This window comes from Schistocerca americana, chromosome 2 (assembly GCF_021461395.2).
Source record: "Schistocerca americana isolate TAMUIC-IGC-003095 chromosome 2, iqSchAmer2.1, whole genome shotgun sequence".
Classification (NCBI taxonomy): Eukaryota; Metazoa; Arthropoda; class Insecta; order Orthoptera; family Acrididae; genus Schistocerca; species Schistocerca americana.
The window spans coordinates 393,682,122-393,702,945 of NC_060120.1; the positions used below are offsets into that span (position 1 = coordinate 393,682,122).

General features: G+C 41.3%; 1 protein-coding gene across 1 annotated transcript in view; it reads left to right on the top strand.

Annotated features, from left to right (window-relative positions):
- Positions 1 to 20,824, top strand: part of LOC124593698 — a 110,848-nt gene that overhangs the window by 80,732 nt on the left and 9,292 nt on the right. The window contains exon 2 of the mRNA XM_047132001.1: positions 15,620 to 16,058. Coding sequence (XP_046987957.1) covers positions 15,620 to 16,058 — 439 coding nt within the window. The remainder of the gene's footprint in view (positions 1 to 15,619; positions 16,059 to 20,824) is intronic.

Below are 20,824 nucleotides of genomic sequence, written 5' to 3' on the forward strand. Positions count from 1 at the left end.
CGCCTTAAAGGCATTCTTGACTGACATCAATTCACCAAGTCTAATTTCGAAGGTGACTAACACTAACGACAGTTACATCGTGTGTTTGAAGCCTGATTTGCATCGTCATAATGGCGCCACTTTTATGCAATGGGCACGAAATTTAGATAGACATCATCTCTGAGATAAACATGCCAATCAACTTTCGTTTATGTCACACAACTTCTTCTTGGTGTTGCGATTTTCTTTCCGTCAATGTTCATTTACGCAAGCGTAATGCTCAGCAGTGACGCGTAGGTTAATTTTTCCAAAGGTCTAAAATCCCTCCTCACTCTCGTCTTATGATTGGATTTATGTGGATTTTGTCCTGCTTTTAGTACCAACATTTGTGGCAACCATGGCTTAGGCCCTTATATCGTCTGGCATTAAATGACGCAAATTTCTAATAAAATTGAAAACTAGTATCTTCTCATTTTACCAGGTGAAACTTCCATATCTTATTCCGGATTTGTCTTGCAGATTGTGCCTCTCGACTGTTAACTTCCGTAGTCCTGTAACAGTGTCATAGAATTATGCAAAGACTATAAAGCAAAAAGGATTATTCGCACATATATCTGAAACCAAACATAATAACATTTTTTCGTAATATAATTTAACGATGTTAATCTTCTTGTTTTAGAGGGGGGAAAACTCACTAAGACACCTGTATTTAGCCGTAACTAGTTCGGGAATTAAATAAAGAAATGTGTTTGCATCAAGGCGGACCCATAATCAAATGGTTCAAATGGCTCTGAGCACTATGGGACTTAACATCTGTGGTCATCAGTACCCTAGAACTACTTAAACCTAACTAACCTAAGGACATCACACACCTCCATGCCCGAGGCAGGATTCGAATCTGCGACCGTAGCAGTCGCCGGTTCCGGACTGAGCGCCTAGAACCGCTAGACCACCGCGGCCGGCGGACCCATAATGCCATATTGTTCTGCTCAGACAGGGACCATTAAAATAGAGGAGTTAGAACTACAGTGATCTCCGTTCCATGTGACGGTACATCCTCACTAGAGTCGATTTCACACATACGCGCCGTTCCCAGAAATTTGTGTAATTAATAAAGCCTCTCTCTGTTTCTTGGCCAAAGAAGGTCGTAATAGATCGTTTGCATTATGGAGAATGCAACGTTAGCCGGAGCCAACACCGATCAATAATTACCGCACGTAGAATGGAAAGGTCATGTAAAGTTACGAAGAACAGAGAATGATAAAATATGCCAGTTTCGGTGTCTATAAGCTGAAGTCGGTTTCATAGCTTCCGGTCTTCCACCAGGATTTGCAGTTTTATTCTATTTGTAACCAATAGACACACGATGCACGAAATCCGCATCTCACTCTCTACCAATCAGGCGTGGGGAAACGTTCATGTAGCTCGCCCCTCCGCGGCTACTGAAAGCAACCAATCGCTTTTCTGCCCGCGTGCAGCGAAGATGGAGAATCTCTCGCTTACGTTGGCAACACTGGGACATGAATGGCGCGAAAGCTGTATGACTAATACAATGAAGGTCGTTCGTTCTTCGAGGCCGCGACCTTCCTTAGCGGGCGTTCCAGCTTCGTTTTGAATGATCTACAGCGCAACAAGCATCACAAAGAACTGTATACAGACCCAGTACGGACATTTAAAAGATCGGGAGGTATTATCTGGGCTGTAAGATTGTTCTGCAATCAAACGCAATGGCAATGAGAGGCCCATGAGCATATATATTTCGACGGTTCATACAATAAAGAAGTTACGATTATTATTTATCTTAATTTACTTATTGCCTTTCGAGAAGCATGGTACAAAACACGAAAGATACTGATTGTGGTCCGTAGGATTAATCTGCAGTATTCTCAAGCTCAAGCCTTATATGAAAAGTTTCGTGACCTGTAGCCAGCTTCTCAGTCAGGTACCTGCTCGATTGGCCTCACGAGGCTAAGCGCACACTGGTCCATTGCTCCCACCAAGCAAAAATCCTAGAATTAGCGGGTCCTTCGCAGCTGTCGTTACTGATATCTCTTCTAGCGTTTCTAAAAATAGTGCCATCAAGTCTAAGAACTCCTACAACCTAATTTTATGACCGTAGGTACACGAGAAGAGTGTTTTCTTCTCCAGTTTGTGATGGCGAACGAACCAGTGTTGCTATATACTTAAATATTGTTATTAGAATGTCGTCCCATTGATTCGTAGTCGATATGTTATTCACAGTTATACATACAAATGCCTAATGCGTAACTGTTATTGACTGTACCACCACGTTGACAGTATAATAAAAAGTGTCTAAACGAAGGGGTATCACCATCAGTTCAAATGTTTCGATGTTTCTTAAGGTGTGTTAATATTGCTGTCACGACAATTTTAGACATAGTATCAACTGAAGAGACGGAGATGGCACAGAACTATTGTTTATACAGGAACGTTAGCGAAAATGTGTTGGCGCTATACACCAGTATGTAAATATTATTTTTTAAATTCCCTCTGGTACTATCCATTGGAAGATATATCTTCAAAGACTCCAGAATTTACAAAGCACCAAATCAGTCATCAGTTCTACGTTAGCAGCTATAACCGTTGTGCAGAACTGCTTCTTCACTGTTAGACACAGAAGCCCTTTCTCAGAAATACCTGACACCCCAAACTGGACGCTGGATGCGTGTGAAACGCCCGTCTGGACTGATGATTCTTGGCACACGACTATGACATGGTGTGTGTATGCAAAGAACCACCTGAAGCAAAGCATCCTGCTGCCTACAGGGCATCAATCTGCCTTATGGTGGACGTGTTTCTAAACATTTTTCCTAAAGGAAAATTTAACTATTACTTCTATACTCATAAATTAAGAAGCTTTTCCTTTTTTGCTAATAGTGAAGAAATATTGTTTTGTAATTTTTAAATATAAGGGGCAGGCAACTGGAAAAGAGGCAGGTGGAAAAAAGAAAGTAAACTGTTAATTATTTCAGAAGTAACCGTTATAACTGTTAATACATTTATGCCACAGTGAGACGAGACAATTAATACCTACATGGAAAACGTTTGCGGTTGGCTACGGAACCGTGATTGTAACCAGGCGCACATCTCTTCGTCCAAAGGAAATCGACGCCCATGAATGTCTTACTTCAGGGCTCCAAAAATATGAAAATCGCCTGGGGAGAGACTGACTCTGTTTGGACGATGTGAAAGGGCTTCCCACCGAAACGTCTGCAGCGTACTCGAAACAAAATGGTTCAAATAGCTCTGAGCACTATGGGACCTAACATCTGAGGTCATCAGTCCCCTAGAACTTAGAACTACTTAAACCTAACTAACCTAAGGACATCACACACATCCATGCCCGAGGTAGGATTCGAACCTGCGACCGTACCGATCGCGTGGTTCCAGACTGAAGCGCCTAGAACCGCTCGGCCACCCCGGCCGGCTACACGAAACAAATTTGGCATCGTGTGGGACCAATTAACGACTGCGTTGTTTTACAAATACCACTCAAACTACGGCCACATTCTCTCGTAAGACGATGAACTGATTACAGTACACCGCGCAGACGCTAAATGGCAGTTGTGAACTCTGTATATAGTGAAAGGATAGTGCTTGCTTGTTGTTAAGTAGAGAGAACTATGGAAAAGATGAAAGGCGACTATCATGGGCAAATATGGACCGTATCATTTTTGTGGAACGGAAGAGGCAAAACAACGGATATTCATCAAGTTTTACTGTGGTGTGCGGTCAAGGAGTTCCTACACAAAACGTTATAACTGGATAGCTGGATTCGTTACTGGAAAGGGCACACTAGAATGTGAGTACTGTTTGTCCGTCAACATCGCAGTCTCCAGGGAATATTGAGATTGTCTCTGTATGTACATCTTTTTAGCGGTGGTTGCGGGACTCGGTTGTTCGATAGAAGATGTCAAATTAAACACCTTTCAGCCGTAAAACTTCCAACTTTATTTTATTTGGCAACCAGTTTCAGCGTTTTACTACGCCATCTTCGGGTCCTAACCGACGTGTAGGAAGCATCTGCCTCGGTTGTGATCAAAACAGGGGCCAGCAAGGAAGAATCTGCTTCGGTTGTGATCAAAACAGGGGCCAGCAATACTGGCCAGAATAACAGTTCGTATTCCGAGATTGACACCTGTCGCATAACGTGTTCGACAATTATTCTCGAAGGAAGAAAGATTAGGGTTTATCCTCTCATCGGCAGCGCGCTCCTTAGATACGAAACACAAGCTCATGTTGAAGACTGATGAAGAGAGAAGTCGTCCTAGATCTTTCGAATACCGGGATCCTCCTCGATCAACTTCAGAATACCACAGAAAAGCTAAATCTGCGTGCTCGGGTGGAATTTGAACACCGCTCTTCCCGAATACGAGTCCAGTGTTCGGCTGCTGCGCCATCTCGTTCAGCAGCCGTTCTGGAATGCAGGAGCTTTCGGGATCCGCTGATGAGAAGAATGAACTAGTACTCTGTTCCCGACTTTTATTATTCAGTCGGCGGAAGAATGCCCACACTAGCAATGAATAATTTAAATGGCGAGACTCGGGAGAAAGCATACATGCTACTGGCGCAGTTTCAAGGGCAGATTCTCGTCGGGCCAGAGGTGTTTTCGTACTACTTGGCTAGATTTGGTGAGTGTAAATTTGTGGTTGGAAAGACGGTGATGCCGCAAACTATTATTTCGAGAGACTTCTCACTCTTTATCGTAGAATAGGTTTCTACTCTGAAGCAAACAACCTGTAATTCTCGTGTAATACTTAGGTAGGATTTATTCCTGATGTAAATCGAATTTTCGTAAGTCGATAAAGGCCCACCTAGTTAGAGCCTCTAGACACTCTGAACTAGTGTTCCTCTTTGCTCGGGGTAGGGTGCCGAGTGTGTATCTGTGTCTGGCTACTAAGAATTCTTATGTTTAGTTTGTATGTAGACGACGGTGGTACAGAGAGGATGAAACCTGTTGGCAGCACATGCAGGGCCAGTTCGATAAAAAAAAAATCTAAGTCTAGTGATCGTGGAAGCGGGCTGTTTTTCTTTTAAAATAAGTACTACAAGGACACTAACACATTTCTGAATCCTCTTCGAGTGATAAATATTACAAGAAAAAACAGTTCATTTCCCTTAAGTTAATTCCTGAGATCTTCAAAGGTTTTACAGAAAGTAGAAAGAACTAGACCCACTGCCGGCCGGTGTGGCCGTGCGGTTCGAGGCGCTACAGTCTGGAACCGCGCGACCGCTGCGGTCGCAGGTTCGCATCCTACCACGGGCATGGATGTGTGTGATGTCCTTATATTAGTTAGGTTTAAGTAGTTCTAAGTCCTAGGGAACTGATGACCTCCGAAGTTAAGTCCCATAGTGCTCAGAGCCATTTGAACCATTTGAACAGTGTTAACTCCAAAACAAATGTGCTATCTGTTACAGTGAGGGGAAAGAATAAAAAAGTTTTCTATGACAACATTGATTTCAATAATTTTACGTTTAATTTCTAAAATTTACAAATTATTTTACGTTCCACCACATAAAGTGGGACAGAAATACATCCAAAAATCTCGTTATTACTGACGTGTTAAACGGAAGACATTGCTTGTCTGCGTAAGGTGCATGGTACATATGAAGAAAACTCACCACTTAGGAGTTAAATTTTAGAAAATTCATCGTAAAAGTAATTGAAGATTGATAAACAAGCTCGGAATTTTTATTTATTCAACTGAAAAGTAAAACAAAAATTTGTATGGGATACGAAAGAGACGTATTCTATTAACACAGTCATGTATATTTCCTACAGTTGCACAGTACGTGTACCTATAATTTTTCCCTTGGATAAAAACACTATATTGACTTTTTTCTAGCAGTTAACTTAGCAAAATCGTTCAGGATAGAATCTGAATCTATTGACTTCTAGATTTTGGTTACAACAACTAAAGTTGACAGTCTACACAGTCGTTCTTTGAAACTATTGACCTATGGTATGATTGTGAACTCAGTGGCGGTTCGTTACCACAAATTCGCATTTATCTCGTGAATGGCTGTTTGCGGACGCATTTTTAGGGGAACGTTTTTGCTTCTGTTGTCATATACTTTCACCTGGGTCCCTTTTCACGACTAATTATCACACCCTCTGCATACACATTTTGCGGTAGCGCTCCCCTCTCAGCTTGCCTACACCTCTGCCTCACAGTCCGCTAAATGCAGGTACCGCTATCGAACTTCCACAAACGGGATCGGGCCAAGTAGTAAAAAACGCGTGATATTGACATACTATATTGTAAGACCTTCTTTCGTCCACAAAATCACAACAGATAAATTACCAATCAACAGAACAGCCCAGAATATACAGTGTATTCAACTCATCCCTTTCAATTTAGTTTTATGCAACCTGTAGTTGATGTACTACTAACAACAATATATCTTCACAGACCAAGGTGATACAATGTGACAGGTAGGTTTAAGTGCAAGATGAGAAGAGAAACTATTAAAATCCATCTTAATTCAACACTGAAAACAGGAGGAACTCATAAAACTGTCACAAATGCAAACAATACACACATTAAAACAGGAACTGCACACAATGACTAGGAAAATGTGCCATTATTAACCATGATCTGTTCGCTTCAACCCAGATATCGCAATACGGGTAAATCAGCTTAATTTCGCTCATCATATTAGATGTTTTGGGAGAGCCTGCAACTGTGTCATTAATGATTTAAATAATGAAACTGCACCAGTTACTTATTTTTTGGTCTTAGCACAACGCGTTTCAAGAATTTATTCTCATTTTCAAGTGCATTTTTGCATTTGTTTACATGAATTTGTTTGGTGATATTTGGACTGTGACTTTTTGCCTCTCTTGCGTCTTTTCGAAGTTAGAAGGTATTGCACCTCGTGAATTTTACAGCATATCACACACACGCAAATCATCACTTACACTGTTTCTTTGCAAAACACGTACTGATGTTTTGTAAAGGAACAGTGTAAGTGATGATCTGCGTGTGTGTGATATTCTGTACATGGAGGACACACAATATCTTCTATCTTCGAAAGGACGCGAGAGAGTCACACGTGCAAACATCGCCAAACATATTCATGTAAATAAATGCACAAATGCACATGAAAATGAGAATAAACTTTCGAAACGTGTTGTGCTAAGCAGCAAAAAATAACTGGTGCAGTTTTCGTTATTTAAATCACACAGGTAACTCATTTGGCAAGAGCACGATCGAAGATACTTAAGTAGGTAGAATTTGAAAGTAAGAAGGTACTGTCTTTCTTGTTTTGTTTTCATATTATCTCACATCATAGTGGATAGCGCAACGTTGCATGCTCGTTTCCGAAGACAGCTTTGCTCATCGGACATTTAAAACCGTAGTTTTTATGGTGTCGTTGATTATGAAGCTGAACTGGATTAGGCCAAGAGTATTACGACCAGTGGATGATAAACGTAAAACAGTACATGAAGTTCCATTCGCTTCATCATTAAGTGGAGGATCTGCTGTTAATGATGACCTCCGTGTTCTACATGAGGCTGCGTACGGAACTGTAAGGGCAATCTCTGGCACGATGCCACGCGTAACAGATAGTCAGGCCTCGGCGATGAGTCGTCGAAAGAGATCTGTTACCGTTGACGAATGTGCATACAACGTTTTGTTTTAAACGATCCCACAGGATAAAGCTCACTTTTTAAGACCGAGAGCTCTAGTGGAGCAGAGGACAGTTCTTCTCTTTCTTGTTTACCAGGATACACGGCCTAGACATGATTCCGATTGACCTCCGCCCATTGTGTCAGAGCAGGGACATCTTATAACCCACATCCTGTAGCGGTCCAGCACAGGCTCAAGTGTCCACGAGGGTATGATGCAGCGTTGTCTTAGCACAGACGATTGTACTCAGATGACGGTGGTCACGGACAATGAGTCCGCGCTGAGAGAGCATGCCTTACAGTAATTACTCTGTTCAGTCTCGTCACTGAGGATGGTTTTGTGTTACAAATACAGGAGTTGGAGATAACGTCGGTTTGGACGCTACAGACTCCTGCGCCGTGGTTAGCGGTCATATACACTACTGGCCATTAAAATCGCTACACCAAGAAGAAATGCAGATGATAAACGGGTATTCATTGGACAAATATATTATACTAGAACTGACATGCGATTACATTTTCAAGCAATTTGGGTGCATAGATCCTGAGAAATCAGTACCTAGAACAACCACCTCTCGTCGTAATAACGGCCTTGATACGCCTGGGCGCTGAGTCGAACAGAGCTTGGATGGCGTGTACAGGTACAGCTGCCCATGCAGCTTCAACACGATACCACAGTTCATCAAGAGTAGTGACTGGCGTATTGTGACGAGCCAGATGCTCGGCCACCATTGACCAGACGTTTTCAATTGGTGAGAGATCTGGAGAATGTGCTAGCCAGGGCAGCAGTCGAACATTTTCTGTATCCAGAAAGGCCCGTACAGGACCTGCAACATGCGGTCGTGCATTATCCTGCTGAAATGTAGGATTTCGCAGGGATCAAATGAATGTTAGAGCCATGAGTCGTAACACATCTGAAATGTAACGTCCACTGTTCAACGTGCCGTCAATGTGAAAAAGAGGTGACCGCGACGTGTTACCAATGGCACCCCATACCATCACGCCGGGTGATACGCCAGTATGGCGATGACGAATACATGCTTCCAGTGTGCGTTCACCGCGATGTCGCCAAACACGGATGCGACCATCATGATGCTGTAAACAGAACCTGGATTCATCCGAAAAAATGACGTTTTGCCATTCCTGCACCCAGGTTCGTCGTTGAGTACACCATCAAAAATGGTTCAAATGGCTCTGAGCACTATGGGACTTAACAGCTGCGGTCATCAGTCCCCTAGAATTTAGAACTACTTAAACGTAACTAACCTAAGGACATCACACACATCCATGCCCGAGGCAGGATTCGAACCTGCGACCGTAGCAGCCGCGCGGTTCCGGACTGAGCGCCTAGAACCGCTAGACCACCGCGGCCGGCCAGTACACCATCGCAGGAGCTCTTGTCTGTGATGCAGCGTCAAGGGTAACCGCAGCCATGGTCTCCGAGCTGATAGTCCATGCTGCTGCAAACGTCGTCGAACTGTTCGTGCAGATGGTTGTTGTCTTGCAAACGTCCCCTTCTGTTGACTCAGGGATCGAGACGTAGTTACAGACATGCGGATAAGATGCCTGTCATCTCGACAGCTAGTGATACGAGGCTGTTGGGGTCCAGCAAGGCGTTCCGTATTACCCTCCTGAACCAACCGATTCCATATCCTGCTAACGGTCATTGGATCTCGACCAACGCGAGCAGCAATGTCGCGATACGATAAACCGCAATCGCGATTGGCTGCAATCCGACCTTTATCAAAGTATGAAACGTGATAGTACGCATTTCTTGTCCTTACACGAGGCATCACAACAACGTTTCACCAGGCAACGCCGGTCAACTACTGTTTGTGTATGAGAAATCGGTTGGAAACTTTCCTCATGTCAGCACGTTGTAGGTGTCGCCAACGGCGTCAACCTTGTGTGAATGCACTGACAAGCTAATCATTTGCATATCACGGCATCTTCTTCCTGTCGGTTAAATTTCGTGTCTGTAGCAAGTCATCTTCGTGGTGTAGCCATTTTAATGGCCAGTAGTGTAATATACCCCTAAAGAAACAAGTGCTCTCTCTCTCTCTCTCTCTCTCTCTCTCTCTCTCTCTGTGTGTGTGTGTGTGTGTGTGTGTGTGTGTGTTGTTCTGCTTCTCTTGTCCTGCAGCCATCTTTTTTTTATTATTTTAAAGTATTGTGTCTCCTCTCCTCTCCAGAGGTTGTGCAGAGTTTCAGGGAGAGCATAAGGGAACAATTGACAGGAATGGGGGAAGGAAATACAGTAGAAGAAGAGTGGGTAGCTCTGAGGGATGAAGTAGTGAAGGCAGCAGACGGTCAAGTAGGTAAAAAGACGAGGGCTAGTAGAAATCCTTGGGTAACAGAAGAAATATTGAATTTAATTGATGAAAGGAGAAAATACAAAAATGCAGTAAATGAAACAGGCAAAAAGGAATACAAACGTCTCAAAAATGAGATCGACCGGAAGTGCAAAATGGCTAAGCAGGGATGGCTAGAGAACAAATGTAAGGATGTAGAGGTTTATCTCACTGGGGGTAAGATAGATACTGCGTAAAGGAAAATTGAAGAGACCTTTGGAGAAAAGAGAACGACTTGTATGAATATCAAGAGCTCAGATGGAAACCCAGTTCTAAGCAAAGAAGGGGAAGCAGAAAGGTGGAGGGAGTATACAGGGGCCTATACAAGGGCAATGTACTTGAGGACAATATTATGGAAATGGAAGAGGATGTAGATGAAGATGACATGGGAGATATGATACTGCGTGAAGAGTTTGACAGAGCACTGAAAGACCTAAGTCGAAACTAGGCCCCGGGAGTAGACAACATTCCATTAGAACTACTGACTGACTTGGGAGAGCCAGTCCTGACAAAACTCTACCATCTGGTGAGCAAGATGTATGAAACAGGCGAAATACCCTCAGACTTCAAGAAGAATATAATAATTCCGATCCCAAAGAGAGCAGGTGCTGACAGATGTGAAAATTACCGAACAATCAGTTTAATAAGTCACGGATGCAAAATACTAACGCGTATTCTCTACAGACGAATGGAAAAACTGGTAGAAGCTGACCTCGGGGAAGATAAGTTTGGATTCCGTAGAAATGTGGGAACACGTGAGGCAATACTGACCCTACGACTTATCTTAGAAGCTAGATTAAGGAAAGGCAAACCTGCGTTTCTAGCATTTGTAGACTTAGAGAAAGCTTTTGACATTGTTGACTGGAATACTCTCTTTCAAATTCTGAAGGTGGCAGGGCTAAAATACAGGGAGCGAAAGGCTATTTACAATTTGTACAGAAACCAGATGGCGGTTATAAGAGTCGAGGGACATGAAAGGGAAGCAGTGGTTGGGAAGGGAGTGAGACAGGGTTGTAGCCTATCCCCAACGTTATTCAATCTGTATATTGAGCAAGCAGTACAAGAAACAAAAGAAAAATTCGGAGTAGGTATTAAAATCCATGGGGAATAAATTAAAACTTTGAGGTTCGCCGATGACATTGTCATTCTGTCAGAGACAGCAAAGGACTTGGAAGAGCAGTTGAACGGAATGGACAGTGTCATGAAAGGAGGGTATAAGATGAACGAGGATAATGGAATGTAGTCAAATTAAGTCGGGTGATGCTGAGGGAATTAGATTAGGAAATGAGACACTTTAAGTAGTAAAGGAGTTTTGCTATTTGGGGAGCAAAATAACTGATGATGGTCGAAATAGATAGGATATAAAATGTAGACTGACAATGGCAAGGAAAACGTTTCTGAAGAAGAGAAATTAGTAAACATCGAGTATTGATTTAAGTGTCAGGAAGTCGTTTCTGAAAGTATTTGTATGGAGCGTAGCCATGTATGGAAGTGAAACATTGACGATAACTAGTTTGGACAGGAAGAGAATAGAAGCTTTCGAAATGTGGTGCTACAGAAGAATGCTGAAGATTAGATGGGTAGATCATATAACTAATGAGGAGGTATTGAACAGGATTGGGGAGAAGAGAAGTTTGTGGCACAACTTAACTAGAAGAAGGGATCGGTTGGTAGGACATGTTCTGAGGGATCAAGGGATCACCAGTTTAGTATTGGAGGGCAGCGTGGAGGGTAAAAATCGTAGAGGGAGACCAAGAGATGAATACACTAAACAGATTCAGAAGGACGTAGGTTGCAGTAGGTACTGGGAGATGAAGAAGCTTGCACAGGATAGAGTAGCATGGAGAGCTTCATCAAACCAGTCTCAGGACTGAAGACCACAACAACAACAACAGTTTTTAACGGTTTCAAGTTGCAACTACAAATTCCAGAACCATTTCAGAGTTATTTTTCTGTCATTGTTGCTGATCCACCTTTCTTGTCAGATGAACACTTATCCAGAATTTGTGAGACAGTTAAATTTTCGACAAGGAAGGGAATAATTATTTGTAGTGGCGCAGTGATGGAAAATTTGGCTTCAAGACTGCTGGATGTGAGAACAAGCTCCTTTCAACCAAAACATAAAAACAATTTGGCAAATTAATTTGCTGTTGTACAAGCTATAGGGACAGAGAAGTTCCAAAATCCTTTTCTTTGATATTGTACAATAAAAATATTTTTTTGTAAAAAATGGAAAATGATCTTAACCTCACAATCATAACTGAGGAGCTACTTGAATCAAAAGTAGCGGCTCCAAGTTCGGGAAAACCGACTACGGTTATCGACCTGTATCACTGTACCTGTTTTTTTTTTCAGAATTAGTTGAAAGGATACTGTATGAACGACTCTCTCATTTCCTTAACAAAAATCAAAAGTTGGTTAATGGACAGTACTGTTTCAGGAAAAATAGCTCACCTGCCAAAACCATCTATAACTTTTTAAAACTGATTAGTAATTCCACAGGTAATAATGAATTAAACTGGCCAGTTTTTGGAACTATCTAAGGCATCTGATATTAAAGATCACAATTTATTGCTCAGGAAGCAAATTTCTGTGGGATTTGTGGGGTAGCATATGATTGGTTCAAATCCCATCTTTCTAACGAGTATCGCAGGATAGAGGTACAACATATAGGTAGAGCTTACCAACAAACGAGAGAGTCATGTAAGGGCTACAACAGGGTTCCGTATAGGGACCATTGCTGATATTAATATTTATAACTGACATACCAAGCCATCTATCAGCAGCAAATACAATATTGCTTGCTGACGATACAGTCTGTTTGTTAAAGCTATGAATGAAACTTGACCTACACGAGAGAGTCACAGCAGCTACAGAAGAAGCAAGTATTTGGTTTAGGGACAACAAATTAATTGCGAATGACATAAAAAGAAAGAAACAGTTTGGATGAACTTGAGCAATATAACAAACAAACTGGAAACCAACCTAACAACAGAACTTTTTACAGTGTAAGATAGAACAAGCCCCTCATACTAAATTTTAGTTTTACGCCTAGATGCACATTTAAGGTAGCGGAAACCTACAGAATTGTTAAACAAAAAAGTAAGTCACTACTGTTATGTTCTTTCAATGCTTAAAAATTTCTGTAGTGTTGGTGTAGTGTTAAGTTCCTAATTGCAATCATGCAGGTTTTGGGGAGAATACCTGCCTGGCTACACACTAATTTATGTTCCAAAAGAGAGCTATTAATGTAATCAAAGGAATGACAAATAATTTTCAAGCGACTAATAATGACCCTACCGTGTATTTATATTCATGATACTCACTGTGTTTTGAAGGAACACCAGGAACTTGCAGCGTTAAGAATGCTGGAATCATCAGCATGCCTAGTAGAGAAGCTTATTTCCTTCGTTATAGTAAAATGAAGTGCTCGTGTGCTAAAATAAACTGTATTCACACAGATGTAATAAAACCTCTTTTATTACTCTCATTTAGAATATTCTGGCCTTTGTGAGTATTCTGCATAAGAATATTTTATTAGCCAATGTGTAGTTGGAAAACTTTTATATCTACTATTATCTACGTAATACCACGTGTGAGAAATCCTATGTCATTGTACACGACGAGATACAAGAATGCTAAATAAGTTGATGGAATGTCGGCAGTACCGTACTAATTATGTTTCATACTTGATGAGTAATCGTTATTCACTGTTAAATCAACTTTTTTAAGTTTTGAAAATATCTGTAACCAGTGTTCTAGTTTAGCTACTGCCGAAAAGAAGTAAACAACCCTTCGCGGCACCACTCTTTTTCTTCTTTTGCCGCCCGCAAGCGGTGCCTGTCACACCGAGAAGGTGGTGGGGGAACCGTGTGTGAGCCTCAGCCATCGTTAATTTATCTTCTTTTCGACAAGCTTTGAGTGAATGTTTCCGATCTTATTCTGAAAATCAACCAACTTTCACCGCACCACTGTCGCCCGGAAAAAGGGATACGAAGAAGTGGCGGATGACAGGTGCCCGTGTACTGTTGCCATTTTCATTTATTGTGTTGGCTGCACCCACGCGTATTTGATACAGAAGCGTCGCGTAGGATCTGTTTGCATGCGGGAGGCAACAGGGGCGCTGATTTGCTGTGAACGAAGGTAATGGCTGTATAATTATGCGGTAACTGTTGGGTAACACTAATACAGGCGAACATAAACAGTGCTTGTCTGTTTACAAACAGAAAGTGCACGGAATGTGTAGAGCAGCATGGCTTCCAATGGTAACAGGTTGGCGTACAACCTTCCATTATGTCAATTGCTACGCATCCACTGAGTCTTTTCTGTCAGTATACAGACAAGATACGAATGTAAACAACTATCAACAATGACAAAAGTGCTTGAAACCTACAGGAAATATTAAGTAATCTGACCTTTCAAATAGTTTATGATGTTTTCCGAAATAAGGCCTGTTGGCTGTCACCAAAATAACCAACATTAAAGTAACGCAGTTTAAAAGGCAGTAAAAAGCAGACGGCGATACCCAGAACTGTTATTAATGACACTATATTTATTATTTAATGTCATGCTACAGTAAAGGCGGTTATCAATGAAGAAGAGGTAGAGCATATATCGCTAACCGTGGGTTAAACATGCGACCTGTGAATCTTCTTTGGAAAGCAAATCACAGAATACACATTGTCACTGTCACACTCGTAAGAAAATCGAGCCACTTACACAAATTATTATAAAACATTTAACGATCTGAATTAAAAACAAATGTCCAAGAGCAATGTTTTTGTTTGCATATTTTACTCAGTAGAAATCCTTTCCCATACTCAAGAAATTAATAGGTGTGTACCTCCGGAAACAACATATTTGCAAATAAAGTAACTACCCTAATAGTTTTCCGGCTCAGTTCCGGTGCTTTATTTGACTGTTACAGTTGTCTACAGTGGCAACTATCCACAGCATAGGGATAGCTATTATATGGAGCAACCACTGTATTCTAGATTCGAGATAATTAAATGTTAACTCACTTGAAACATCAGCAAATGGAAAGATATAAATTGCTGCATCCCATAACCTCTAATATTTTCATCAATATCTTTACTGTCTCAGGGGCAATTAAAGATGTAGAGTGTGTGACTTTCGAAGCATTTTAAATATAGCTCAGAATTATGCTAATAGAGGTAAAATAGTCTCGTCCATTTCTGTTGAATTAATGTTTTAGTCATAATTTTTACAATCATTTACTACACTTTTTTTAGTAATAATAATGTTTGCATCAGTTTTATTTAGGAACCAACACAGGGGGTAGAGGAAGGGGGAATGGAGATAGTTATCCATATGGCATGCTCACTTGCAGGTTGGAAAAAACTGTAGTGTTTTAAGACAATACATTTACAGTTGTTTGCTTTATGTATGGAACAGACCATATGCTATAAAATTCCTTGTGATGGAGGAAGATGTGCTATATGATCTAATGAAGATATTTGTAGAAATATTGTAAGTCATCTGTGTTGATGTTATATGAGTCAGTTACTTAGAAATCAGTATAATTACTTCACACTTTACTTAGTGCCAGAAATAGGTAGTGATAAATTATTTCATTTGAGACTGACTGATAGATTTGTTTTATCTTTTACAACAGATGATGGATGCAATAGATTTGGCACGGCTTAGAGCAGCTCGACATGATTTGAGGGACAACTTGGTATTTGACCACATTGCTGCAGAGCTGCTGCAGGAAGGTGTCTTGGATCGAGATGAGTACCAAAGGGTTAATTCTGCACCTTGTGATGCTGAAAGGGTAGACCGGTTGCTGGATTTGTTGCCTGAAAAGGGTAGCGAAGCATTCAGAAGTTTCATTAATGCTCTCGAACACGATTATCCATGGCTGGTTGATGCTCTGCTGAAAGATCCACAGGCAACTGATGGAGTTAGACAAGAAACAGATCTTTGCCTGCAGGACCAAAACAACACAGTTAATGAGGATGACAAAAGAAATGTTTCTGAAAGAAAATTTGACTCAGATAATACTAAAAAGTCTGAGAAGAAAAACACTGAAAATACAAAAGATGATGACCGTGGTAAGCAAACGTAATTAGGCTTTGTAATTCTAAAGACCAGTAACCCTTATTTACCTGTTCTCTAAAGTAATGATCATGATAATGTACTTATTCTTGATGCCCATACATTGTAAAGATGTGTTATTTTCGTATTTTTAGTCTAACACACTAGATCATAATGATAGTAAAAATGAAATTATTTTCCACATTTCTCACTTTAATTGCATGTTAATATTGAGTGCCTGTTATGGTGCAGAAATAATTGTTAAACTGCCAGAAGATTTAAGTGTGATTGGATATCCACGTATGTATTTAAAAGTCGTAATGAAATTCTGCAAACTTCATCTTATGTATATTTGCAATATATTTCAGAATTATAAGCCCTTAATAGCCCTAAGCACTACATTTTATTGTGGGTAATGTGTTTTCAAGTTTAGATACATGATTATTTTTCACTTCTGAGTTCTTGTGTGGATGTGCCTGCATACTCTGTGCCAGTGACCTTGGTTGTAGAAGTTTGCACTTTGGCTATTCATGAAACATTCCAAATTGAAAATCGCCTCCTTGTCAGTCTTTAAATATCTGCTGACCAGTGAATTATCTGAGTGAAGAGTATGAAAGTTCTGGTAGCCATGTCAGGAGAGTTCGAGGGAGGGTTGGGGAGGGTGAGAAACCTGATAGCCCAAGGAAGTAGCATCCATGGCTATGTCCTGTGCTGAATGAGCTGGGGCATTGTCGTGGAACAAAAATACCTCCTTGGACACCTTCCTACCATGCTCTGTGTACACAGTCTTGTTAATATGCACCCATAAAATTTTTCCCCTCAAGTTGCCACACCGTGTTAGTCCCAAAAATACACTCAGCATTGCCTAACCAAATAATGGCATGTCTTTGCCTTTTCTGCAGTGGTGAATCCATATGTTTCCACTGTTTGCTATGCTCCTTTGCCTTTGGGTCGTAGTGATACTCCCAGCACTCGCTCATGGTTATTAGGCGGCTAAAGAAGTTGTCTGGATTCACTCGCACAGCCACAACATTTCCACTGCTACATAAGTTTGGCAGGCTTCTTGAATGGGTGTGAGCAGTTGTGGAATGTAGAGGGCGATGAGCTTCAAAGTGTCATGTAAGATGTTGAAAACTAATGAGCAGCTGATTTTAATTTTTTTTTCTATTATGACCTCAGTTGTGATACTCCGGTCATCTAGCTTCAGGGCCTCCACATCGCTCACAATTTCATCTACATCTATACTCTGCAAACCATTGTGAGTTGCAAGGCAGACAGCACATCCCATTGTACCAGTTATTAGGGTTTCTACCTGTCCATTCACATATGGAGTGTGGAAAAAATGATTGTTTGACTGCCTCTGTGCATGCAGTAATTATTCTAAGCTTACCCTCACAATCCATACGTAGGGGGTTGTAGTATATCCCTAGAGTAATCATTTAATGTTGATTCTTGAAACATCATTAATAGAGTTTCCCAGGATAGTTTACGTCTGTCTTCAAGAGTCTGCCTGGTCAGTTGCTTCAGTATTTCTGTGACATGCTCCCGCAGATTAAACAAACCTGTGACCATTCGTGCTGCCCTTCTCTGTATATGTTCAATATCCCCCGTTAGTCCTATCTGGTATGGGTCCCACACACTTGAGCAATATTCTAGGCTGGCTTGCACAAGTTATTTGTAAGCAATCTGTTTTGTAGACTGCTTGCACTTCCCCAGTAGTCTACCAGTAAACCAAAGTCTATCACTTGCTTTACCCATGGCTGATCCTATGTGATCATTCAATTTCCTATCCCTACAAAGTGTTACGCCCAGATATTTCTATGAGTTGGCCAATTCCAACAGTGACTCATTGATATTGCAGTCAGGTTACTATGTTTTAATTTTGTTTTGTGAGGTGCAAAATTTTACATTTCTGAACATTTAGAGCAAGTTGCCAATCTCTGCACCACATTGAAATCTTATCAAGGCCTGACTTAATATTTGTACAGCTTCCCTCAGCTAGTACTTTATTATAGGTACACCATGTGATCAAAAGTATCCAGACACCTGGCTGAAAATGACTTACAAGTTTGTGGTGCCCTTCATCTGTAATGCTGGAATGCAATATGGTGTTGGCTCACCCTTAGCCTTGATGACAGATTTCACTCTCACAAGCATACATTCAATCAGGTGCTGGAAGGTTTCTTGGGGAATGACAGCCCATTCTTCACGGAGTGCTGCACTGAGGAGAGGTATCTATGTCGATCAGTGAGGCCTGGCACGAAGACGGCATTCCAAAACATCCCAAAGGTGTTCTATAGGATTCAGGTCAGGACTCTGTGCAGGCCAGTCCATTACAGGGATGTTATTGTCGTGTAATCCCTCCGCAACAGGCCATGCATTATGAGCAGGTGCTCGATCGTGTTGACAGGTGCAGTTACCATCGCTGACTTGCTCTTCAACAGTGGGAAGCAAGAAGGTGCTTAAAACATCACTGTAGGCCTGTGCTGTGATAATGTCACACAAAACAGCAAGATGTCCAAGCCCCCTCCATGAAAAACACAACCACACCATAACACCACTGCCTCCGAAATTTACTATTGACACTACACAAGCTGGCAGATGATGTTCACCATGCATTCGCCATACCCACATCCTGCCATCAGATCACCACGTTGTGTACCATGATTCGTCATTCCACACAACATTTTTCCACTGTTCAGTCATCCAATGTTTACTCTGCTTACTCCAAGTGAGGTGGTGTTTGGCATTTAACAGCATGATTTGTGCTGATGAACAGCTGTTCAACCGTGAAATCCAAGTTTTCTCACCTCCCGCCTAACTGTCATAGTACTTGCAGTGGATCCTGATGCAGTTTTGAAATTCCTGTGTGATGGTCTGTATAGATGTTGCCTTTTACACATTACAACCCTCTTCAACTGTCGGCTGTCTCTGTCAGTCAGCAGACGAGGTCGGCCTGTACGCTTTTGTGCTGTACATATCCCTTCATGTTTCCACTTCACTATCACATCGGAAACAGTGGACCTACGGATGTGTGGAAATCTCACGTACAGACATATGACACAAGTGACACCCAATCACCTGTCCATGTTTAAAGTCCATGAGTTCCGCAGAGCACCCCGTTTTGTTCTCTCACAATGTCTAAAGACTAATGAGGTCGCTGGTGTGGAGTACCTGGCAGTAGGTGGCAGTACAATGCACCTAACATGAAAAAGTATGTTTTTGGGGTGCCCGGATACTTCTGATCCCATGTGTAGCTGCATCATCTGCAAGAAACCTGATTTTGCTATTAGTATTGTCTGCAAGGCCGTTAATATACGACATGAGCAGCTAGGGTCCCAACACACTTCCCTGGAGCACACCCGAAGTTACTTATACATGTGGCAATGACTCTCCATTTGAGATAATATGTTGTGCCCTCCCTACCAAAAAGTCCTCAATCCAGTCACCAATATCACTTGATACCCCATATGATCGTACCTTTGACAATAAGCATAGATGCAGTACTGAGTCAGAGGCTTTTTGGCAATCAAGAGACGCTGCATCTACCTGGTTGCCTGGATAGCTTTCAGTATATCATGTGAGAAAAGTGCAAGTGGCATTTCACATGATCGATGTTTTTGAAATCCATGCTGATTGGTGTTGAGGAGGTTATTCTGTTGAAGATGCCTCATTACATTTGTGCTCAAAATATGTTCTAAGATTTCACAACAAATCTGTGTCAAGGATATTGGACAGTAGTTTTGTGGATCACTTCTACTACCCTTCTTGTAGACAGGTGTGACCCATGCCATTTTCCAAGAACAGGGCATAGTTTTTTTGTTTGAGGGATTTCTGATAGATTATTGTTAGAAGAGGGGCTAACTCAGCCATAAATTCAGTATAGAATCTGACAGGGTTTCCATCGGACCCTGGATCTGTGTTCAGTTTTAACGATTTCAGCTTTTTTCATGTATCTTTTTAGTAGTAGAAGGATTAAATAGGGGCAGTTCTCCTGGGTTTTCTTTTGTAAAGGAACATTGGAAGATGGAGTTAACCATTTCAGCTTTTGCTTTGCTACCATCAATTTCAGTTCCTGTCTCACTGGCTAGTGACTGGACACTAACTTTGATGCCACTTACAGCCTTTACGTATGACCAGAATTTCTTTGCATTTTGTGAAATGTCATTTGACAGTATTCTGCTACAGTAGTCATTGAAGGCGTTACACATTCCTATCTTGAGAGCAAAATGTGTTTCATTCAGCATCTCTCTATCTATAGCCCTACACTGTATTTTACACCTATTATGCAGTAATCTTTCTTGGTTCTTTATGAAGATGTAGTCTGCCACTTTGTTCCATGTCATTCAGACTTGTTTGACCATGTTGGAATTGTCTGTGCCATCTAACCACTGTGCCGTATTATGGTGCATTATTGTTGTACACTTCGACGAACACAGCTTGGGTTGTTGTAGCGTCGTTCCACTCCAAATGCAGAAAAGATTTACCGCACGATACTCGACTTTATTGATCGTTTGTACTATTTTGTTTTGGCCCCTGTAGCGGTGTTTTTTGATATGGTGGCATGGGGATTTTGCTGTGTACCAGGTCTGCAAACACACTTGCAAACAAACAAAAAATTAATTATGTAACTTCATATTTCCAACATGACAATTAAAACTTTTTCTCGTATATGATAAACGAAGTCAACTAATATACAGTTAGCTCATTACAGGCAGAGTAAGAGTGAATTTTAAATCACCTTTTCTTTTAATGATTGATTGCATTACTATCATTGTGAGGT